Here is a 25836-nt window from a genome sequence, read left to right on the forward strand (position 1 = left end):
CACTGCATGGCTGACTGAGAGTACAAACACCTTCAGTGACCACTATACACAGGCTACAGGAATTCAATATCCACACCACTACAAGCCAGTTAATATGTGATGTGGCGAACTCACCACTGTCAACCAATTAATATGTGATGTGGATATCCCACCACTGCCAAACAATTAATATTAGATGCCCCCACACTGGCCCAATATTCAAAGAGCCTCAATCCTCACCACTAGTACCAGTGAGAGACCTTCACATTGGGAGGATGACAAGTACACACACACAGTAAAGTATAATTTCCCTTAAGAGCACACAAAGATCACAGTCAGTCTGGGGGATGGCTTCTCCCTCTTTCTCCAGATCCCCAATAAGACTGTCCACTGGCACAGCTATAGTGTTAAGATCTCAGCCGACTGGTCAAGCCAAAACCTCCAGCACCCTCTCTGTCCAGCCAGTGTTTCATGTCCCTGCCCAAATAGCAGACACACGCACACACACTTTGAGATTTGATTTATATACAAACATGCTGGTACTGGTTTACTAGCTATGCCCCCTTCTGCCCAGATTATAAAGTAGTTATCACTGCCACCAGCCACTACTTATCAGCTACTCTAGGTCCCTTACAAAGGGTGCCCAATCCTACTGTGTAATGTTACTATTATCCAAATGGTAAGTGTGACCAAGGGCAAGGCTATTGGAGTGGCCTATACAGTGTCACCAAATACATATGCAAGTACCCTAAGAGCTTAAATATCTCTAAACAAGCCAGCCACAATTAAACAGTTTAAATATATTAAATAATAAATAATAAAATAACAAAGCAATACTCAAACAACACATTAACTACAGAGTTCAGAATCATAGGCAATATTTTAAAACAACATTGCAGGACAGTCTCAATTAAATACAGAAAACATCTAAACTAATCTTTACTATATTCCTGTCTATATCTAAGAGAAATCACTGTACCCAAGACTTACTTACAGAGCAAGGCAAATGCAGATGATGGATGTTTCTAGGTCCAAGACAAGATACAAAATGCCCAGACTTTTTCTGAGAGAGTTCTTAATTAATAATCAACATTACTGCTGGGTTAGCTCGGATGACATCAGTCTTTGTCACCTCACTTCAATTCCCAGGCTAAAAAGATACTTGGAATTTAACACCTCTGTGTCAAAAATGCATATCTCTCAGAAGTGTGCAGGTGCTAGGAAGTCAAAGAGCAATAAAACACTTTTACATTTGAAACCAAGTAATTATTTCTTTTTCAAGACAATATGAAAACTTCTAGCTCTAGACATTGTCTGTTTCACTGAAACTGGGAGATAACACAGTTGTAAACAGATAATCTGTAAAGGCTGAAGACCTGAGGAATCTGCATTTTTATGCTTTGTATTTGCTGCTAACCAGATTTTATTGGATCCAGTGTGTGCTTATTTTACCTGTTTTGTGGGACTACATTGTGGATCTACTACTGGACTGGACTATAATTTTAATAAAATATAAAGGTAATCACTGGCTTCTTTCTTTGTGTGGTGGTGAGCTCTTCTGTTTCCAGTTCATGGTGAAGTACAGTTGTAAAACAATCTCAACTTATTTTCTTGAAGCTTTGCAAGTTAACTTTGTATGTTCCAGCTTCTACTATTAAAACATACATTTGCACAGGTATATATTTTATATACATTTGTTTTCTCTTCCAGTAAGGTACACAGTGGTTACATTCTTGAAGCTCAGTACATAACATACAGTTCTCTTACATTTGTAGGACAAGCATATGAATCATATTACTATTCACAAATGACACATGATTATTTACAAAATTCCAGATAGCTGGGCTGGCAGTGTCACGTTTCTATGTAAATCATATTAATATTTTCAAGTGACATATAATCATTTACAAAATTCCAGATAGCTGGGCTGGCAGTGTCACACCTGGATGCACCTTTGTGATTTTCTGGAGCCCTTGAAGGTTTAATTCATCAGCTCCCTGTTTGATGGATCTGCCTTGTTTGGCCCTAAGGTGAATGAGACTGTGTGTAGGAGTGAACAAGTTGGGATGAGATTATTTGCCATGGGAATCCTTTTCACTACCCATCAAATAACCTTCTCCCTGAAACAGAGAGGTGGTAAAATGTTCTCAGAACTCCCATGGGGAAAGATCCCCTTGTGGCAGAGATGGGGGACTCTTAAGGGAAGATGCTGCCCCCATGGCAGAGGTGACCTGAAGCATCAGGGCTTCAGAAGTCCTTTCTCAGAGAAGCCTTTTCATTGTCCCTGAAGGGTTACCTAACTGCTGCAGTGGACCAGTGTGATCCATACGGTCTAACAGGACAAAAAAAATGAAACAAGCAATCGCACCCAGGACCAATGCTCACCGCTTTACCTTCCACTCTGAAAAAGCACTTGCTAAATGAGCACTGTGTGTGGAGAAATCCTTTATTGTACAATATACAAATTAAATAACCCCCCCCCCCTAATAAAAGCCTCTAACAGTATGTTACAGCGGTTTTATCCTATAAATAGGACTTCTTCAGAAGATTCTATACTTTGCCTCTCAAGCTGTTTAAATTCTGAAAGAAATCTCCATCATTTCCTTCCATGCTATTAATTGTCCTCCACCCCTTTATTTTCAAAACAAATAAATAAATAAAAATATTCCACAATAACATCATACCTTTCACTTTATAATATAAAATATGTATGTTTAAAAATGAATGGAATCTTAAAAACTGAATTTATTCTTAAAAAATCCAGCAACTGTGAGTCTGATCATAACCAAGGGACTGTTTGCCACAGGAAGTACAAAACCATGAAACTCTGGAGGAAGTCAGGGAAAGGGGTGACCTTTATCTCTACAGCCAGAAGCCTGGATAGCCATTACCAATGATACCTGGATGCAGAGTGTAATATTCAGAGTTTATTACATAACATTTTCCTTCAACCCCCAAAATACAACAAAATAATTCCTGACATTCCACCCAGTCAGAAGAAAGCAGCAGCCATGAAATAGAAAAGCTGCCGAAGTAAAGAATCATCCAGCCAGTTCCTCCAGACCAACAAGGATCCAGAACCTAATAGAGTTTTTTTAGTGCCAGAGAAGACAAGGGACCTAAGACCAATTTTGGATCTCAGCAATCTAAATCAATTTGTGAAATGCTGAAAGTTCTGGATGGTCATGCTTCAGTCCACACTGCTGTTATTGTGGAAGGATGATTGGATGTGCTCCATGCATCTTCAGGATGTATACTATCATATCAAAATACACAGGTGCTCCAGGAGAAATCTATACTTTTGGCTGGGAAACAGTCATTACCAGTTCAGAGCACTGCCCTTTGATCTCAACATAGTCTCTAAGATGTTCGCTAAATGCATAGTAGTGCTTGCAACTCACCTGAGACTGTATGGATTCCCATTCTTTCCTTGTCTAGATGACTGGTTCCTTTCTGCTTCCACCAAGCCTCTACTGATCCAAAGCAGTGACTGTTTGTTCCATCTGTGTCTCTGGCTAGGCAGTATAATAAACTACGCCAAGTCTTAATTCTTCCCTACTCAAACTCTGGAGTTCTTTGCTGCCCATGAAGATACACTGACACAGGTTACAAGTTTTCCCCAGACAAGAATGGACACTTTATGAAATCACACCTTACACATCCTTTCTCTTAATTCACCTCTAGTCAGATTGGTGTTGCATCTCCTTGGATCGATGGCAGCTTCAGTAGTGTTGGTACCCTTAACTCGCTTTCACATGGGGTTTCTACAGTGGACTCTAGAACCACAGTGGTCAATAAGGCGTCATCCACTGACAGCACCCATTTGTTTCACAAATACTTGTAAGCAACAAACAGCCTGTTGGATTCACGCAGAAGAAGTTTCTTGGGGCTGCCCTTATACTGTTTCTTCACCCAAGGCCACAGTGGCAATGGATGCCTCCCAACTAGGGTGGGGGGGGGGGTCATTAATTTGGAAGCATGGTCCAAGGCACATGGTCATAGTTAGAGGCCAATCATCACATCAGTATCCTAGAAATGAGAGCAGTCCTGTTGGTGTTCCAGGCTTTTCAAGATGTTCTCCCTCTAGGGATGACTGCTATTCAAGCAAGTTCTATGTCAGTGGTCTGGTACATCAACAAATGGGGGAACCTGATCCTATCCCCATGTTGACAGACAATGAGAGTCTGCATTTGGCAATGGGTGATCTCTCCTGGTTGCTTTCTATTGGTAACACATATTCTGAAGAAAACCAGTGTGCTAGCAGACAAACTGAGCAGGTTCATCTTACTTCCTCATGAGTGGTATCTCAATCATTCAGTGGTGTAAATGTTTCACAAATAGTCAACCACGTTGTGACCTCTTTGCTTCTCCCCTCATTTCCAAGTGCAGCAAGTACTTTACCCTGGTCTGTACATAGATGGAGTCACTGAGCAACTCTCTGCTCCACGATTGGCCCTCTGTCTTCTATATGCATTTCCCCCCGTTCCTCTTATCCCCAAATTTTTCCAGGAAGCATTAACAGCAGAAGAGCAAGGTAATCTTCATTGCTCTAATCTGGTCTCACCAAATGTGGTTCCCCTTCCTGTGGCCTCATCTAGTTCATCCTCCCTGTATGCTGGATCCTGTACAGGACCTTCTGTCTCACCTGGGCATTCTGTCTCTCAAACTGACTGTATGGTTTCTCCACTTCCAGTGATGGGTAGAAATTCTAGGCTTTATTCCCCAGTTCATCACACTCTTATGTCATCCCAAAAAGCTTCTCCCAGGAATATTTATATGGGCAAGTGGAAAAGATTTTTATCTGAGCTCTTCAGAGACAATTAGATGCATTTTCAGTGTCTATTCCAGTGGTTCTGGGCTTTCTTACTTCCATTTTCAACAATGAAGCTAGTTATTTGGGCAGTTAGAATGCAACTTGCTCCCATCTCAAATTTTCACCTAGGTGAAAACCACTTGTGTCCAGCCTATTTGAAGTTGTGTAAGGCTTTTATTAAGGGTGCTCTTCTACTTCAGCCTTCATTTAAGGACCCCATTCCTCCATGCGATCTAATAGTTATCCTTCAAGCTTTGACTCAATTCTCCTATGAACTATGAACTTTTGAGCCTTCAGCCAAGCCAGATTTGAGTTTTTGTCTTGGAAAACCTTATTCATGGTTGCCATTACATGAGCTAGATTGGTATCAGAGCTCCAAACACTTTCTTCCCAACCACCTTACCTGATTTTTCATAAAGGTTAGAGTATCCCTTTGGGCTAACTCTTACTTCCTGAATAAGGTGGTGTCAGACACCAATCTTAACCAGTCAATCAACCTGCCAGTCTTTTTTCCAAATTCTTCCAACAAGGGAAAATACATGCTTCATTTATTAGATGTTCATAGACAACTCAGATTTAACATTCACAGAACTAAAGATTCTAGTTAGTCAGAACAACTGTTCATTTCCTTTTCCAAGGCTAATTTTGGCAAAGCAGTATCTAAAGTAACCTTGGCCAGATGTCTCACTGATTGCATTGTTGTTGTCTACAAAACTAAAGGTTTATCATTAGCCAAACTACCTAAAGCACATTTCACCAGATCTCTGAAATATCCTTCCTTGAGGACTACCCAGAGTTACTTTTACCGGGGACTCTGTCCCATCAGTTGAGGAATGGATGAAAAAGACAGCCTCAAATATTAATGTCATGTACTCAGCATAACTCTGCATCTGCAATGAATGTTTTCATCCTTCCTCAGTTTCCCACCTTTCAACCCTTTCCTTTTGATAGTCTCCTAGTATGTCCTGAGAGGATCTTCCCTGTCAGTCTTGCTATGTGAGCTCCAGGGGTCTGTTTTTCCTTCTTCTTTTTCTTCTTGGCTCTATCCTTGAGTTATAGTTGTTTTGTCTCAGAGGATGGTAATGGTTGATAATACTGAATGGAACTGGAGAGCAAACTCGACCTAAGATATCTAAGGTGAAGGAGGGTGTTATGGGTAAGGGGAGGAGCTTGAGCTACTAAGCCTAATGTCTATCAAAGTGACAGAGGATGGATCCAAAGTTGGATCCGAAACCCATCAGTTAAGGAAGGATGAAAACAGACAACACAGATGCAGAGTTATAGGGAGTACATAACCTTAATTTACCATTGCACAAGCAATTGTTGATAGCTTAAGAAGATGGGCAGATAATGACTGAGACTGATGAGTAGAAGCTCAAATATAATCAATTCTGTTTCAGTGAGTATCTCACACAGCTGTATTTTTTCCAGTATGGGTTACCATTTATTACCCTTACAGAATGATAATTTTGGGGCCTAAATCTCCCCTTGTATGCATGGATGCTTGCCAGCCAAGTTGGATTTTCTGATAAAATGTCCTGTAGCAACTGAGATGAGCAAAGGTTTAATCTGGCAACCAACTGATGAGCTTGAAAGCATTTGGACAATGGCATGTAGTTGATTTCTTTTTGTCAACTGTACCAGAATTAACTGATTAGGCATATTGATCTGAAGAACCATTTTCCAGTGTGTACCAAGGTTTACACAAATCTGTAATATGCAGACATGATAAATATTTACAATGACAAACCACATATTGTATGGGAGACAACCAGACATCAGTTAGTGTGCAGATAATGACATTATGCCAAATCTGGGCCCGATTTCAGAAGACTTGCTGTTGGTGTAAGTGATTTAGTGTGATGTAAGCCTGCTTTATAGATAGGTGTTACACTGGAGTCTGTGACTTATACCAAGAGCAAGCTTTTTTGGAATCTGGGCCAAATTGTGCCTGGTATTTGGGGGACTAAGCAAATCATCCAAGTATCCATAACTGATGTCATTTCTCTGTTCCCAAACATAAAAAACATTTTATGATATCCCCAATGCAGAAAGCAGCCATTGTGATCTGTGACACTGGTATATCTGGAGTATGGTTGGAGGGATTCACTTCAGTTGATCGAGTTTCTGAAATCTCGAAACTCATATGGTTGAGACCATATGATCGAGTTTTCAGAAACTTGAACATCTGAAGGGTGGAGTTAAATAGAGTGTGTAACTGTTTTGGGTGAGGGATTCTGTTAGGGGGCAAGCCCTCTGTACTCCCTCAACTTAAATATACTAACTCCAAGATTGCGCTACATCGGGGAACAGGGAAATCTCTCGTTCCACAGTGTCTGCTGAAGCATGGAACGGGAGATTTCCCTTTTCCCCATTGTAGCGCAATCTCGGAGGTAGTATATTTAAGTAGGGGGGTGTGGGGGTGCAGGGGGGCTTGTACCCCTGCAAAAACATGTTTAAATGTGTTTTTTATTTATTTTTTTCACTTCTGATGTTTGAGATTCTGAAATCCCGAACATATGGTCTCGATCATATGAGTTTCGAGATTTCGGAAATTCATTCATCTGAAGTGAATCCGTCTGGAGATCCTAGGTCGTAATTTGGGAAGCATACTGACCTAAAAATGTTACTAATGAACTTATCTGAACCATGTTGAAAACCTTTCTGCTTTCTTGAAGACATTTTATTTTGACATAAGTCAGTCTTCATTTTGTCATGTATCTGTGTAAATGTTGAATCTCCTTTGTAGAGTACATGGATCAAGCAGATGTAGCAGAAAGAACTGCACTTCATGATGAAAAGGCATGGAGAGAGCTTCATCAAGGGGAGGAAACTGCTTGTACTGTGAAAGAATTGCTTCAGAAGTTAGCTGCACCCAGTCAGCTTCCTATTTATTATGCAGGCGGAATAAGGCTTTTAACTTCATTGATTGAAGACTGTGAGTAAAGTTGAGATTTTATTTCTTTTTTTTTGTTCATTTTAAATACATATTATGCTTATCAAATCAGCATCTTGCAGTTTTTTTTAAATAAGATGCGATTTTGGTAACATTGAATTCTTTAGCATGTACTGAAATACATTTTTACAGTAAAGATTTGTAATGAAACATATTTCTCCCACATTGAGAAGTCACCCAAAAATATTACATTGCAGGTTATATTTACTTACTCATTCCTTCTCCAGATGGGCTTTTTCCCTATACGTCTCCTGCTGATACAAGCTGTATTGGCTAATTAACACTATAAACGGAGACATGTTACGCTTCCTTCCTTCTGTCTTTGCTATTCAAAAAAGTTCTAATGGTTTCTCTGAATTTATTTCAGTACTCTTCTGCATTAAGGACTGGTCGCCACCACCCTGTTCATCTCAGCCAATTAAAATTCTCCCAGGCTGCATTCTTTCCCCTAAGAGTTCCCTTTTACAAGTTATTTTTTCACACTGGAAGCACTCACTTCATTTTTACTTGTTGTGCTATTCAGGACTTCGACTCCTCAGGCTGAATTTTGGGAAAGGTTTGTAGAGTTTTTTTTTTTTTTTTTTTTTTTAACACGAATTACTGAAACAAGAAAAAAATTTAATTCATCACACAGTTTACTATGTATGGTTGAGTTCCTAATCTGATATCAGGTGACTATTATACTAATTTAAAATCCATTTTCATGAAACATTGCTTGATTTTGATTCAGGAACTATATGCGTTCATAGGTTTGTACGTTTCTACTAGGCAGGTGACATGCATGACCAAATATAGCCTCATCATGCAACCCAGGTAGAACAGTGAGTGGATTAGCTATCCAGTCAGTAAGAGCTATGCTGGTTACCTCTAGAGTAAGGTTGTGGGCTTCCATCTAATTGTCAAGGCAGAACTTGGAGGCTTGTGTATTGCATTGCTTGAGTAGGAAAAGCTTGTTCCATAGGCATGAGGTTCTTTGGGTAAGGCAACTATCTCTCCAAAAGTTCTTGTTTATGTTGCGGCAAAGTTGATGTCTTTGGAGTAAATTTCTGTTATTGCCAGCACTTCTGAGATGGAGGAGGTCTAGTAGGACAGGATCTTTCTTAGTCTAGAGGCAAGGCAGAATTATCATATAGAAATCAGTATGTGACTGAGAAAAGTGATAGGGTTTTTTGTCTCTCTGTGTAGTTAAGGAAATTTAGTTCTTTGCTCTTTTAGTCTTTAGTTAGCTAGTTGTGATCTTTTTTGTTGGGCAAGATTTTTGGAGTGGTACATTTAAACGGTGCATTGTATTCTATGATTGGTCTGATGAGGTATTCGCATAGGGTGATTATGGACATCCTTGGACCTGGAAGATAATCCTTGGTAATTGGACAAGATAGAAGGATTTCTTAACTGTAACTGATGCCTGATGATCAAAGCATAGTTCACTGTCGATGGATGCTTAGATCTCTAATGACTATGATGTTAAGTATGGTTCTGTTTATGTGGTAAGCAGTAGAATAGACTTGTTTCCCGGTGACAAACATGCTTCATTTTTGCCCTTACATTTAAGACCATGATCATTTTTTTTCTGGTAAGACCCTCATGGAGGATAAGCATGACAGTGAAGGAGTCAATAATAGCCCACCGTTTACAGCAACCAGCTAACATTGTTAGCCATAGACCTTTGACTTCTGCCTGTACATTAAAGATGCTGAGGATGAGGGGGGCCAAGGTTAGAGTCCTGAGGAGCATCACTAGTGGCATGCCTTTAAGATGAGAAAATACTACCAGCTGTTACTGTGTATATTTGATTAGAAATTCACTCTGGAGTCACTTTGCAACCCTATGTGTGACATAGGGGTTCAATTCAGACTAGTGAGTTTGCAAGTATATTTTCGAAGACATTAGCTAGATTAAGAAGGCAGGATCTACCTTTCATGGAGCCAAATTGATTAAGATTGAAAATTTGTCAGCAGTTTCATTTGATTTTGACCAAGATAAACTCCATAATTTTACAGATACTAATGAGGCTAATAAGATGATAGTTGTTATGGTCTGTGGTGGAGCCACCCTTGTGTAGCATCATGATGGCTATTCTCAAGCGATTGTGTACATACCATGTGAAGAGACTGAAGTATAAAAGATTTAGGAAATGTTCAACAGCACATTTTATGCCAACTTGGAGACAGCCTGGTATATTGTATGGACCCATGGAACCTATTACTTTTGGGTTTGCATTCAGCTTTTAGGATCTGGTGCCAAATATATTGATCACTGTAAATATATAAATCATGTTTTAGGTTAATAAATATATATATGTGTGTTACAAATATTTGTATCACAGGTTGTAGCTGAAATGGATCTTTCTGAATCTGACACTATCCTGATTAAAAATAACTAAATAATGAAATTTACTGAGATTAACAATCCTCAGAATTATTGCTTACTTTAAGAATCCATGTACCGAGCCTCTAAAAAAAATTATGCAAGGGGCAGTGTCCAGTTTGGGATTTTTGTCATCTTTAAAATATACTTCAATACACATATTGTTCTTTTTTTCTGTTGAAAAAATAGTACTTAATTTAGATTTTTCATTATAAAAAATGTATGACTTGGTTACTAAAAATGTCTTTCAGGGGACAGAAAGAAAGTGGGTATAATAGATAGAGAGACGATGAGGTGTCTTGACAAAATGTGGGCAGTGCTCTAATTTATTATGTGTTCAAAGATATTTTCAAAACTAATTGTCACCTAGTCTGCAGTTTGTGGCTTCTAAGAAAAGCTATACATATCTAGAATTTGAAAGCAGTGCCCCTATCAACTATGCCAACCTCTGACACCCCAAAAATAAGTCCTCTGCCACTATTTCATAGGTAAGTACTAGGTGTGCTTGTGGGTAATTTTAAGCCTATTCAATTTTCCATAAGAAGGTGAGAATCAAACCCTTTAATCTAAGACTGTGATGTTAACACCTTAACCATTATTTGAGCTGGAGAAATAAAACAAAGGTAAGGCTCCAGGCTTCTTCAAGCAATTTTATTATCGACATACACAAGCGCTTTTACCATTAGGCTTCTTCAGGTGTGTCAAATAACACAATTACACCTGCATTTATACTAATAATCACATGATCCCATACTAAAACTCTTAAAGACATAGAAAAATATAAACATTTTTTTCTTTAAAAACATAATACATATACATAAATAACTTTATATATAACTGACAATTAGCAAATACATATAAAAACATTATATATAATTGTGCTATCTGAGCAGTGGTCTGTTTTTTAAAATAGGTCTTAGTGGTATATGGTCATTCAGACTATGCCCATCATTTGCTCTCAGCCTCACTATCCAATTAGTTTCTAAGTTTTCGTTTCTTACCCTGATGTCACCACCCCTTAGATTTTCAAAGCATCTACTTATCACCCTAAATGTAAAAGTATGCTGTACGTTGGTCTCTTTAATATGTTTAGCTAATAAATTAAACATGCTCTCCTTTTTTATGTGATATATATGCTCTCTAATTCTATCCTTAAAAAACCTATCAGTTTTACTACATAACATTTGCTACAAATCTTACAGGTAGCCAAATAAACCACATGAGTTGAGTCGCATGTAGCGTTGGTTCTGAAGGTTTATAATACACCTGTATCAGGATGTTGAGATGTAGTGCTTGTGTCTATAAATCTGCAAAATTAACATTTAGTACAAGGTTTCATGCCTAAGCTATCACTCTGCATAATAGATACATAGTTGTTTTCTTAAAGATTTCTTGTTTTTAAAAGTAAATTGTGGGAATATCCCTACCAACTTACTTACTTGTTTATCAGAAGTTAATATATTCCAGTGTTTATTAATAATGTCTGTATAGTGTTTTATATTCCTAGAGTAACTAATACACAACTTAAGAGGTTGTGGAGTTTTAGACTTCTTTTTCAAGACGTTACTATCTATCGGTTTAGAAAAATAGGGTTTAGCTCTACTGTGTCTTAAATTTCTAACATAATTCATGCTTGAATCAATCAACTTCTGATCATAACTTCTTTCTAATAGTTCTATTTTTGTTGTATTAAGTTGTACCATAAAATCACCCTCTGTAGCATTTAAACTAGAAGCTCTATATATGCTTGATTCTGTGCTAGATTTCTAAATCTGAATTGGGGATGCATACTCTCTCTTCTAAGGAGATTATTAACGTGACATTCCTTTCTGTACATTTTAGTACTTAAGTTACCATCCAATTCTTGTGAAACTAATGCATCCAAAAATTGATTTCTCTATAAAAATAATTTGGGGTGAATTTAAGAAAGCTTGTTGAAACATTAATATAATTTACAAAAATCTTAAGCGCCTCTAGAGAGCCTCCCCATAACAAAAAGAGATCATCCACAAATTTAATGCATTAGCTGAACATATTAAAGAGACCAACGTACAGCATACTTTTACATTTAGGGTGATAGGTAGATGCCTTACCTTTGTTTTATTTCTGCAGCTGAACTGATTCTGTACCATTCACTGAGGTACCTGGTTGCTGTTGGGGCTGTTTTGTGCATTATTTATTGGTCTTTTCACTCCAGTGGAACCAGGGTTATGGCAACAGGAGCACTTACAGGGACAGAGAATATAGAACTGGAATATAACCCTGTATTAAATGTTACGTGGACAGATCGTAATGTGAATCAATTCATCCTGAAGGTGAGTGAGAGAACGAACCCTTTGCTTAGCGATGAAAATGTACTAGAACAGGATGACATAGTGAATATAGATTATGTGGCACTGAAAAGTGAGCTGTTTTCATTGAAAAGAGATCTTTTGAAGTTGAAAAGAGTACAGTTTGAAAAATGTCATCTGTAAACATGCCTAACAGAAGGTATCATACCCAGGGGCTCAAGAATTCTTAAAATGCCGGCTCAAACTGACTGTGAACCGTCTTAGTTATGTGCATGGCAGAAATTGAATATACAAACGAACCTTGGGTATTTGAAATTATTATCAGAAGCTGCTGAGCAAGAAGAACTGAAATTGATACCTGTAATTAAAAGTAAATACTTGGACTTATGTTAAAAAATATTATTCGAGTATTACAATGAAACCAATCAATGACATACTTGATAATGTGTCAGTGTATAGCCGTAGACTGACACAAATCAAGATAAAGAAACCACAAAGAGATAGAATGGACTTCTCAAAGGGTCATGTCTTTATGCGGCCGAGAGCCGTAAATAATATAGATTACAATGTGAATAGTTTGTACACAGAAGTTGAGTCCGTCAATCCCAATGCTTCAGTTGTAGCTACTACCAATAGTGAAAGCAGTTTGCCATCTGCAACAAATCATAATGCAGGAGAGATTCAAGAAGAACGAGAAGGGAGTGGTCCTGCAACCACCGAGTTAGGTTGCAATTTGACGGCAACCGATAATACAGCTGTTCGAAGGAAAATTATTACCACAAAGGCACAAATACATTGTGAGGTGAATGGAAGTATTCAAAATGGGTATTAATTAAATGAGCTTCACTCCACTTCTCCTTTTTAGGAGGTCCTCGACCAACAGGACTGTAATTTCCTTTGCCCACCAGGAGCAGATCTGTCAGTCGGGGGAGAGGCCGATTGAACCAGACGCAATCAAGAGGAAGAAGTGTGATAAGAAACAAAAGGAAACAAACGGACAGTATGGTGAGTCCATACACTATCAAAAAGGCCTTTTTGAACACCAAAAGTTAATTGTAAATTTATCTAAATATGAGCTGTCAACTTATGAATGCAAAGTATTAGAAAAAGATATTTCTTTTATTCCTACTTTGGATTCTGATATTACTGATGTCATATTAGACATTAAGCTATTTACTAGGAATTTAATGTTAAAAATTCTATATGCTAATAATGAAATGAGTAGTGGTTCTGTTTTTAGAAAACCAAGTAGTTTTTGCCTAAAATGAGTCCTTTAATTTCTGCTTTTGAACAAGTCTGTATTGATGAGGCTTATAAATTTTTTTATGAACAAAAAATACAAAATAACAGTAAGAAATGGTATAATCTGACTAGTGATGAATGTATTGCATTAAAAAGTTTAAACAAAAAACAAAAAATCTCCGTGGTATCCCCGAAGTCTCAAAACAACCTACTAAAGTGTAGTGGGTCTAAAAACAAAACAGTGTAAGAAACTTCTCTGTGTGGAAGATTTTCAGTCCATATATTTCTAGTTAATCACTGCATATTAATCAGATCAGACAATAGTAGTAGAAGAAGCGAACGTAAACTCGTCAAGTCAAAAAGTAATAATAGAAAATATATAATTCTACAGCATTACTAAGTATTCGAAAATAATCCAAGCAAGGCAGGCAGTCTGTTTCCAGTCAAAAATCCTTTATTAAGTACACAGACAAGCGATCCAAGTAAAAAAAAATAGAGTAATAATTTCCTCACAAGCTTTCTAAATATATATATATATATATACTTTTTATCAGGCATGGGAGTGGTTTATTGTGCTGTAAAACAAAGTGTTATTGGTACACATGTTAAATTCACATCCCTTCCCCCATCAGTGTGACATTCGAGCTGGTCCTGCCCTACCTAGTAGCTGTCATAATGATATATAGCCCTAATGTACTTTAATGGTACATCTTATTTAACCAAATTATGAAGTCTGTGATTTTATACAAGGCAATATACTACATGGCTGGAAATATATCAACCTTAGTTCATTTTGCGATCAAAAATTATATATAAATATACACATATACATTTTGCATGTAAAAATCAGTTTCTAATTTCATAACCTATTGTTAACAAAGATCGCTTTCGTCCTTCTAGACTTCTTCAGGTCTGTGTACAAGAACCCTAAAAACCTATATAACTGTATAATTAGTTAGTATTATTATTACCATTATTTTGAATAAAGTGGAAAAAAAGAGAACCAGAAAAAAAAAAAATATATATATATATATATATATATATATATATATGATGATGGAAACAAAATATACACTTACATTTCAAATGATTTAAAATGGTATTTAAAACCAATTTTGTAGAAAAAAAAATAACAATTAATCATGTAAACAATGTGGCAATTTTCTAAGTTCCAGTGCACTTTTAATTGAACAGTAGTAGTTTAGTCCAGGCTTTCTAAAAGAGTTCAGCTTTAATTGCCACATGAGTTCCTGTTTCTCCAGAATATTCGGGATGTCTCCTTCAAGATCACCCATGTCTATGTGATCCAGGATCTGGAACTTAAAACCTGTGTGTCTTTTATGAAGAGAAAGGTGTTTGGCTAGTGCATTATTTTTACATCCAGAGCGGATTTCTGACAGATGACATGAAATCCTTCGCTTGAGTTTATTTACAGTCTTGCCCACATAGAATGCATCACATTCATTGCACTGTGCCCTGTAAATTACTTTTTAGTGTTACAGTCACCCCCTGCACTGGTTTTAATGATCTTCTTTAAATAAGGGCGATAAAAACTATCACCTTGCTGTATAAATATACAAAATGTACAATTAGTTTCACATCTTTTAGTGCTTTTCTCATATGGTCTAGGTTTAAATTCAACAAAACTTCTAATATTCCTGGCCTTCCTATAAACAAATGATGGGGCTTCACCTAAGATGTTAATCAGAAAAGGGTTTCCTGTGACAATGTCCCAGTTTTCTTCAATAATATTTTTGATACTCTGATAATCCAAAGTGTATGTCAGGATGCAGCTATTTTGCATTTGTTATTCTCTGTGGGATTACTTAACATTTTTCTACTGGGGAGGTTGAGTGAAGGTGCTTCAGTCCTTTTCAGTTCTATAATGGGTTCCAGGATGTTTTTTAACATCTGACTTTCATAGCCTCTCACTAGAAAATCATTCTCTTAAGTTGTTCAGGTTTCTCAAAAATGGTTCCATCTCTGTGGTAATTCGAGCTAATCTATAGCCTTGGGATTTCACTACATTATACTTGTTTTTTGTAGGATGTAGACTTTTACTGTGGAGTAATAAATTAACCCTCGTTGGTTTTCTGAATAGATCAGTGGTGATTCTGTTATTGTTGATGTCCTTGGAAATCTGCATATCTAAGAAAGTGGTTGAAGTACAGCTATGGGAAGAGGTAAACTTCAGGAAGGGGGTTGTTTGATTGAGGTAAGTGATAAAATCTCCAAGCTGCAAGGTGTCACCTTCCCACACAATAAAGACATTGTCAATAAAACATAAATAGCATGTGATATGCTGCATGTAGTCTGTGTTGTTTAACGCAAAGTCCTCCTCCCATTTGCCCAGGGCTATGTTAGCTATGCTGGGAGCCATGGCAGCCCCCATTGCTATACCAGTTTTTTGTTTGTAGTGTTTGCCATTGAAAGTAAAGAAGGACATCAACAATAACAGAATCACCACTGATCTATTCAGAAAACCAACGAGGGTTAATTTATTACTCCACAGTAAAAGTCTACATCCTACAAAAAACAAGTATAATGTAGTGAAATCCCAAGGCTATAGATTAGCTCAAATTACCACAGAGATGGAACCATTTTTGAGAAACCTGAACAACTTAGAGAATGATTTTCTAGTGAGAGGCTATGAAAGACAGATGTTAAAAAACATCCTGGAACCCATTATAGAACTGAAAAGGACTGAAGCACCTTCACTCAACCTCCCCAGTAGAAAAATGTTAAGTAATCCCACAGAGAATAACAAATGCAAAAATAGCTGCATCCTGACATACACTTTGGATTATCAGAGTATCAAAAATATTATTGAAGAAAACTGGGACATTGTCACAGGAAACCCTTTTCTGATTAACATCTTAGGTGAAGGCCCATCATTTGTTTATAGGAAGGCCAGGAATATTAGAAGTTTTGTTGAATTTAAACCTAGACCATGTGAGAAAAGCACTAAAAGATGTGAAACTAATTGTACATTTTGTATATTTATACAGCAAGGCAATAGTTTTTATTGCCCTTATTTAAAGAAGATAATTAAAACCAGTGCAGGGGGTGACTGTAACACTAAAAAAGTAATTTACAGGGCACAGTGCAATGAATGTGATGCATTCTATGTGGGCAAGACTGTAAATAAACTCAAGCGAAGGATTTCATGTCATCTGTCAGAAATCCGCTCTGGATGTAAAAATAATGCACTAGCCAAACACCTTTCTCTTCATAAAAGACACACAGGTTTTAAGTTCCAGATCCTGGATCACATAGACATGGGTGATCTAGAAGGAGACATCCCGAATATTCTGGAGAAACAGGAACTCATGTGGCAATTAAAGCTGAACTCTTTTAGAAAGCCTGGACTAAACTACTACTGTTCAATTAAAAGTGCACTGGAACTTAGAAAATTGCCACATTGTTTACATGATTAATTGTTATTTTTTTTTTCTACAAAATTGGTTTTAAATACCATTTTAAATCATTTGAAATGTAAGTGTATATTTTGTTTCCATCATCATACATATATATATATATTTTTTTTCTGGTTCTCTTTTTTCCACTTTATTCAAAATAATGGTAATAACAATACTAACTAATTATACAATTATATAGGTTTTTAGGGTTCTTGTACACAGACCTGAAGAAGTCTAGAAGGACGAAAGCGATCTTTGTTAACAATAGGTTATGAAAATAGAAACGGATTTTTACATGCAAAATGTATATGTGTATATTTATATATAATTTTTTATCGCAGAATGAACTAAGGTTGATATATTTCCAGCCATGTAGTATATTGCCTTGTATAAAATCACAGACTTAATAATTTGGTTAAATAAGATGTACCATTAAAGTATATTAGGGCTATATATTATTATGACAGCTACTAGGTAGGGCAGGACCAGCTCGAATGTCACACTGATGGGGGAAGGGATGTGAATTTAACATGTGTACCAATAACACTTTGTTTTACAGCACAATAAACCACTCCCATGCCTGATAAAAAGTATATATATATATTTAGAAAGCTTGTGAGGAAATTATTACTCTATTTTGTTTTACTTGGATCGCTTGTCTGTGTACTTAATAAAGGATTTTCGACTGGAAACAGACTGCCTGCCTTGCTTGGATTACTTTCGAATACTTAGTAATGCTGTAGAATTATATATTTTCTATTATTACTTTTTGACTTGACGAGTTTACGTTCGCTACTTCTACTACTATTGTCTGATCTGATTAATATACAGTGATTAACTAGAAATATATGGACTGAAAATCTTCCACACGGAGAAGTTTCTTGCACTGTTTTGCATTAAAAAGTTTACAGATGAATCAATCTATTATGATGCGTCCAGCAGATAAGGGGGGTCTACTGTTATTTTAGACAGGGAAGACTATGATAAGAAAATGCTTTTCCTACTAAATGATGATTTTTTTTTATAAATCTATCACTTTAGTACAAGTTAATAGGATGATTGATTGTGTTCATAAGCAATTGAAGGAGATGGCCATGATGAATCTTATTGATGAAGGTTTACTCAACTATTTTCTTATTCTCAACCCCACTATCCGTATGATGCAAGTTTTGCCCAAGATACACAAACATAAGGAGAACCCCCCCCCCCCCCATGAGACCTATTGTAGCCAGTAGAAACTGGTGTGCTGAATCTATCTCAGTTTATCTGGAAAAATCCCTTAGAAATCTTATAAATCAATTTAACAACATTTTGAAAGCTACTGAACAATTTGTAAGAGATTTATATAACTTCTGTGAATATACAGATAAGACGCAAGTGTTACTAGTAACACTTGCCGTGGTTTCACTCTTTACTGTAATACCTAATGATTATGGAATTAATAGTGTGGTTGAATTAATGAGTGAAAATGGGAAATATGACTATAACACAATGGAGTTAACACGAAAGTTATTGAGGTTGGTGATGGAAAATAATGTGTTTATGTTTAGAGATAGAATTTACTGGCAATGTCATGACGTTGCCATGGGAACATCATGTGCCCACAGCTATGCAAATGCTGTGATGTTAAGATGGGAGAAAGATATTTTGTCGACGAGTGAATACAGGAATGAAATCCTGTTCTTTCATAGATTTGTGGTTGATCTCTTTTTGTTATGGGGAGGCTCACTAGAGGAGCTTAAGATTTTTGTAAATTATATTAATGTTTCAACAAGCTTTCTTAAATTCACCCTGAATTATTCTTATAGAGAAATCAATTTTTTGGATGAATTGTACTGCGGTGGTGGTGCTGCTTTAGCGTTGTCGCCTCACAGTAAGACGCTGTCCGGTTCGATTCTCAGCTAGAGCGTCTTCTTCATGGAGATATGCGTGAATGGGCGTACCTTCGTTGAAGGTTGTGCGTCAGGGCTGGCAACTCGGCACCTAAAAATCTACTGCCAATCATTAGCAGACCGGAGTTCCGCTGTGGCAACCCCTAACCGGGAAAAGCCGAAAGACACAACATTAGTTTCACAAGAATTGGATGGTAACTTAAGTACTAAAATGTACAGAAAGGAATGTCATGTTAATAATCTCCTTAGAAGAGATAGTATGCATCCCCAATTCATATTTAGAAATGTAGCACAGAATCAAGCATGTAGAGCTTCTAGATTAAATGCTACAAAGCTACAAAGGGTGATTTTATGGTACAACTTAATACAACAAAAATAGAACTATTAGAAAGAGGTTATGATCAGAAGTTGATTGATTCAAGCATGAATTCTGTTAGAAATTTAAGACACCGTAGAGCTAAACCCTATTTTTCTAAACAGATAGATAGTAACGTGCTGAAAAATAAGTCTAAAATTCCACAACCTCTTAAGTTGTGTTTTAGTTACTCTAGGAATATAAAACACTACACAGACGTTATTAATAAACACTGGAATATATTAACTTCTGATAAACAAGTAAGTAAGTTGGTAAGGATATTCCCACAATTTACTTTTAAAAACAAGAACCAGAGATCATATTATGCCTAGTGATAGCTTAGGCACGAAACCTTGTACTAAATGTCAATTTTGCAGATTTATAGACACAAGCACTACATTTCAACATCCTGATACAGGTGTATTATACACCTTCAGAACCAACGCTACATGCAACTCAACCCATGTGGTTTATTTGGCTACCTGTAAGATTTGTAGCAAATTTTATGTAGGGAAAACCGATAGGTTTTTAAAGGATAGAATTAGAGAGCATATATATCACATAAAAAAGGAGAGTATGTTTAATGCATTAGCTAAGCATATTAAAGAGACCAACGTACAGCATACTTTTACATTTAGGGTGATAAGTAGATGCTTTGAAAATCTAATCGGTGGTGACATCAGGGTAAGAACCGAAAACTTAGAAACTAATTGGATAGTGAGGCTGAGAGCAAATGATGGGCATGGTCTGAATGACCATATACCACTAAGACCTATTTTAAAAAACAGACCACTGCTCAGATAGCACAATTATATATAATGTTTTTATATGTATTTGCTAATTGTCTATATAGACAGTTATATATAAAGTTATTTATGTATATGTATTATGTTTTTAAAGAAAACATTTTTATATTTTTCTGTTTTTAAGAGTTTTAGTATGTGATCATGTGACTGTTAGTATAAATGCAGGTGTAATTGTGTTATTTGACACACCTGAAGAAGCCTAATGGTGAAAGCGCTTGTGTATGTCGATAATAAAATTGCTTGAAGAAGCCTGGAGCCTTACATTTGTTTTATTTCTGCAGCTGAACTGATTCTCTACCATTCACTGATGTACCTGGTTGCTGTTGAGACTGTTTTGTACCTTAACCATTATGTCAAACCCCTAAGGCTGTGAAAAAAGATTGGGAACATTGCTTATAGATCTACCAGATTATCTGTTAGAGCACCTGATTATTTAGCACATATGGTGTCTTATAAATGTGCCATTTGATCACATTCGGAAAAAACTTATAGACAATTACAAGCAATAGTATTACTAACAATCAAAATGAGCGTTTGTTGTTGCAAAATATTGGTTTGCAGGGCATTAGCAATTTAATATTAGAAAATTACATTAGAATATAATTAAATATGAAGGCGGAAAAGAGCTAATACTTTGAATATATAGATATAGATGTAAATATTTTGCCATTAGCTTTTTTTAAATCAGTATTCAATATCAGAGTAGGTTCATTGTTATTATTAACCTGTTCTAATAATATTTATTTATTTATTTATTTATTTCAGTTTGATGACCGGGGAGGTCCACTGGGCTCAGGAGCCCATTTTCAGTGGAGGCCCGGGGAGAAAAGCTCCACATTACAAGATACAAAGATAAAAAGATATAAACAAAATACAAAAGATAAAAATTAACATAAGATTCAAGGTACAGATACATAAGGATGCAACCGTCAGTCTACATGGTATGAATGCTGGTAATTTGTGATACAGAGGCAATAAAAGGAATGGTGTTTACATAACATATTATTCATATATTGAAATGGATGATTAAAAGATTACAAAGAGTCTGAGTCTAGTAATGGCAGAGTGGTAGAACAAGCATAAATGTTAGGGAGGGGAAATAAAGGCAGAGCAAACTGTTTACAGTATTTACATATATACACAGGACAACAGTAACAATAAGTACATATGTACAAGGTTGACAGTAGTAAGAAATTGAATAGCATTACTGTTAATATGTACAGTGAGGAGGCTAGGTGGGGAAAGTGCAGTTGCACTTCCACTTAGAAAACAGGTAGGAATGGAGTAGTGTTTTGAAATTATTAGGATTTTCTATCAATCTTAAAGAAGGAGAGAGAGAGAGTTCCACTTTTTGGCTAAGGAAAAAGAAAGGAGGTGCTGCCCGGCAGGTCGTTTTGGTTTGTGGACATTGAGTGGGTTTAGGTGGGCCGAACGAAGTGGCCTATTAGGGGTATATGGTTGAAAGATGTTGGATAGTGCAGGACATTTAGAGCGGTTAAATAATAGCCTGTGGGCAGTGGTAAGTTGGAGGTAGTCTAGAAGGTTGGGGAGTTCCAGCCAGTTTAGTGACTGGAGGGCAGAGCAATGATGGGAGGAGTGTTTGGCTTTGGTGGTGAATTTAGAAATTTTGTTATAACAAATTTCCATTTTTGAGGAGGTGGAGACGGATAAGTTAGTTAATAGAGGGGCACCATACATTAGTGAGGGAAGAAGATAGGTAGTGGCAAGCGTTTGTCTAGAAGAAGGAGAGAGATAGTGGAAGTTTCTGTATAACAGGCCAAGTTTTTGATGTGTTTTCATAATGTTGAGTTGAACATGGATGTCAAATTTTAGGTTTTCATCGATAGTGACCCCAAGAAGTTTGGCATGGGGGACAATTTCTATGGTAGAATTTTTAAGGCTTCTAATTTTGAAGGTCTTTTTGTCAAGAGGGAAGGATTTTGTAGGGGGGAAGAGTAGTATTTTATTTTTGTTTGCATTTAGAGATAAGTGATTATGGAGCATCCAGTTCTCAGTGGCAGAGAAGGCATTTTGTGTGTGTGCTAGAAGTTCAGGGAGATTGGTGGCACAGCAGATTAAGGTGGAGTCGTCGGCATATTGTACGATTTTAGTATTTGGGATAGCAGAGTGGAAGTCATTGATGAAGATATTGAAAAGCATGGGGCCAAGAATGGACTTTTTATATTATTGTCTGCTAGTTTTATTAAAATCAGTAATGAATGCAAGTCTTTAATTTTTTCAAAATGGTAATAAACATTGTATAACATTTAGTTGTTGATAGTCAACTTTTTGGCTTAGAAGACTTGACTACCTAGATGACCAGATTTGAATAGCATTTCAGGTGCTGAAGCAGCTTGCTGGAGTGATGGGAGTGAAGTGGCCAGACATACATTACTTTGTACACTCTGTGAGAAATGAACCTGTGGGAACAGTCCTTGCAATCTATAAGGCAGTCTGACAATATAGCATATTGGTTTAAGGCAGTGAACGTTAGCTTGGGGATCTGTGTGTATAATTCTTCTTGCCTTACAGTGCTGTATGGCATTGAACTTGTACATTACATCCTATAATTTGGTGAATGTTTCTGTTTCAGTGAAAACCATTGTATCAAAGCCTTGGACTCCATCTGTCTGTGCCAAGGCTGCTGGTTGCACAAGCTACAAATGGATAAATTCTAAAAAGCTTCTATGCTTTCTTGCTTAGACAGTGCTATTCTTGCTGACTTCAGAGGATGAATGGTCAGCTAATGGTCTTCCATTGCTGTGCAGATAAGTTCCCTTTGAGGAAAACCTTCCATAATGTTATTTTCTTTGAGAAACATTTTTTGATGGGAATGATTATTTTATGGAAATGTCTTGAGACTGGCTAATTTGACAAATTATTTATCTTCTATTTATAACTGTAACTGTTTATGCTTATTCAAAACACTTTTGTGAGAAAATATGCATATTTTGTGGGACTTGTATGTTTAATGTGGGCAAGTGCGTTTTGGGAGTGTCATTGCTTATTTTGCTTATGAAGATTACATTTGACAAATTACCTGTGAGACTCACTCTAGCTGCACTAACCAGGAATCAGGCTTCCTTTTCAGCAGAACTATAGAACAGCATAGCAGTCCCATGGTTCTGCCTTCTTCTGGATTCATCTAAAAGAAAACTTGAATGGAACTCTTGCCAACACAGTGGGCTTAAATGGTGCCTCAGCCACTGATGAGTGACTCTGCTGTGGCCATTACTGGTATCTCAGACCATTCGTTTTGTTCTCCAGATCCATCTGGTGTAGCCACTTTCAGCCACATCCTCTGCAGTTGTTCAGGTGACCTTGGTAGGCATGAGATAGCCACTGTTTTGATCTCAGAGAAGGAAGCAGAGAATACATCCTTATGTAGCTGGGCTTGGAGACCTTGTCCCAGGATGAAACTCCATGCCGGAGTTAATCTCCTTTTAGGGAAACCCCTAGAAAAACAGAGACAGAAGTTAAACTTTTTCTTCCTCATTCTGTTTTTTTTCTGTAGATAATGAAGAGTTTATTGGCTTGGTTTAAAGTCTATTGTAGGCGCTAAAACCTCTGAAAGATGATTGGATTTTTGTGGAAAAAATAAGTCAGTTCCCTCAATTTCTGAGGATTCTCTGATGATCATGAAAGAGATTGGAAAAGAGAGCCTTCTAATTTTTCTGCCTAAGTAGTTGAGTCTTACTGTGTGGAAAGTGTTTTCTCTGAGTCTTCTATGGAGGGATTTTCATTTTTTGAAATAATTTTTACAGTAAATAAGGAACAGACTGATATACCATCTTCTTTGATGAAATACTAGGGTTTATTACAAGTTTAATTTCCATACTCTGCTGCTATTTCTCCTGTCTTACCAGCTTTGGAGGATCCCTAAATGTGAGGAAATACCTTTTGTTCCTTATGCCAGCTTACTCTCTCTTCTTCACTTACTTATTTACTGCTATCAAATTATTTTTCCTGACTTTCTCTCTAAATATACCATAAGCCCATTTTCCCTCACTTCATAGTGTAATTCCTATTTCTATTAGACTAACTTATCTTAAATTTCTCTACAAACTGTCTAAAATTTCTCTAAATATTAAATGTTGTCATATACCTTGCATAGATTCTTAACCAGTGTTTTTATATTCAGTCTAATTTTTTATAATTATTTAAACTGCAGATGTTTTTGTTTTATTTTTGAAGATTGTAAATTTGCAAGCAATCTCTTTTGGCTTTTTTCTGGTTATGGGTCAGCACAGCGGATCACTGGTGCACAGATTGAGTGACAATGGAGTTTTTATGGTGTCGAGTTGCCAGCCCAGAGCCCAACCTTCACTGAAGGCGCGCACACACACACACACACACACACACACACACACACACACACACACACACACACACACCCTACCTGCATGTCTTTAAAACTCACATGACCACAGGGAGGACATGCAGACTCCGCACAGAAGGCACTCCAGCCAAGACTTGAACCGGAGAGCCTTTTGCTGTGAGGTGGCAATGCTAACCGCTGCACCACTGCGGCCTATGCAAAATTATTGTTCTTAAAATGTTTTGTAATAATTTGGAGCTTTTCTCCTCAGGCCTCCGCTGAAAATGGGCATCTGATGTTGTAAATCTTTGTTCAATAGGACCTCGGTTCCATCCTCAGAACCAGTACGGCCATTTCCAAGCTCATGACAGCCAAAAACTCAGCTAAGACCTACCCATAACACCCCTCTCCTAGTTACCCAGATTTCATTTTCTGCATTACAAGTCAGACGTGCTAGCCATCTCTCTCAAAGCTAAGTAGAGAATTGCTATTTTTAAGACAGTTTCATTGTTTACTTTTTAGTCAAGTTAGCCTTTTCTCACTGTCGCCTATTCTATTCTCTACCCTTTTCCTTGGTAATTTAAATTTTACAATTTTTGGTACTGTTCCTCTCTTCTGTCTTTGACAGGCCCTTCCTTACCACTTGTTGTATTTTTTAAATACCATTGCTGGTATTCTCTCCCTTATTTAGTTTTTTCTATAGGATAGCTTTCTTGACTTATGTCAGACAAAACTAAGTTCGGGTTTAAACAGTGTGACACGTGTGGACGGAAGACGTCTAACTCAGATACACATGCTCATTGTGTCTACTGTTTGGGCGTGGATCATATTAGAGCTGACTGTTATATTTGTGCTAGTTTTAGTAATTATACACTAGCAGAATGTAACAATAAACTTATCTTAAAAGGTTTACTCAAGACACCTTTTTCAGAGGCTCTTTCTGGGTCGGAGGTCTCACCCCCTCCAAAGACCAAAAAACATAAGAGAAAATGGATTACTCAAGACACCCTTTTTGGAAGCTCTATCTGGGTCGGAGGTCTCACCCCCTCCAAAAACCATAAGGAAAAATGGATTACTCAAGGCACCTTTTTCGGAGGCTCTATCTGGGTCGGAGGTCTCACCCCCTCCAAAGACCACAAAACATAAGGACAAACGGAGTCACTCGGTTCCTGCAGCTCTGTCAGTTATGGAAACAAGTCGGCTCCGTGGTTCGCCGGTGCCCTTGGCACAGACCTCTTCAGCACCAGGTCCTGTGTCTTCTCCCTCGGTGCTGTCCATGATGTTCACCCCTATTTCGGTTCCGACCTCGCCACCACTGACTTCAGTGCCATCCTTCGACATTGGCTCCAATGACTGTACCTGCTTTGACATCATCCCCAGCCATGGTGCCAACAGTGT

General features: G+C 37.2%; 1 protein-coding gene across 1 annotated transcript in view; it reads left to right on the forward strand.

The window, feature by feature from the left end:
* The window catches only part of TTC12 (tetratricopeptide repeat domain 12), a 1640087-nt gene that overhangs the window by 507980 nt on the left and 1106271 nt on the right, over positions 1-25836 (forward strand). The window contains exon 9 of the mRNA XM_044081062.1: positions 7542-7730. Coding sequence (XP_043936997.1) covers positions 7542-7730 — 189 coding nt within the window. The remainder of the gene's footprint in view (positions 1-7541; positions 7731-25836) is intronic.

The sequence above is a fragment of the Protopterus annectens genome, chromosome 8.part0, assembly GCF_019279795.1.
Source record: "Protopterus annectens isolate FY-2018-M chromosome 8.part0, PAN1.0, whole genome shotgun sequence".
NCBI classification, from domain to species: Eukaryota; Metazoa; Chordata; order Ceratodontiformes; family Protopteridae; genus Protopterus; species Protopterus annectens.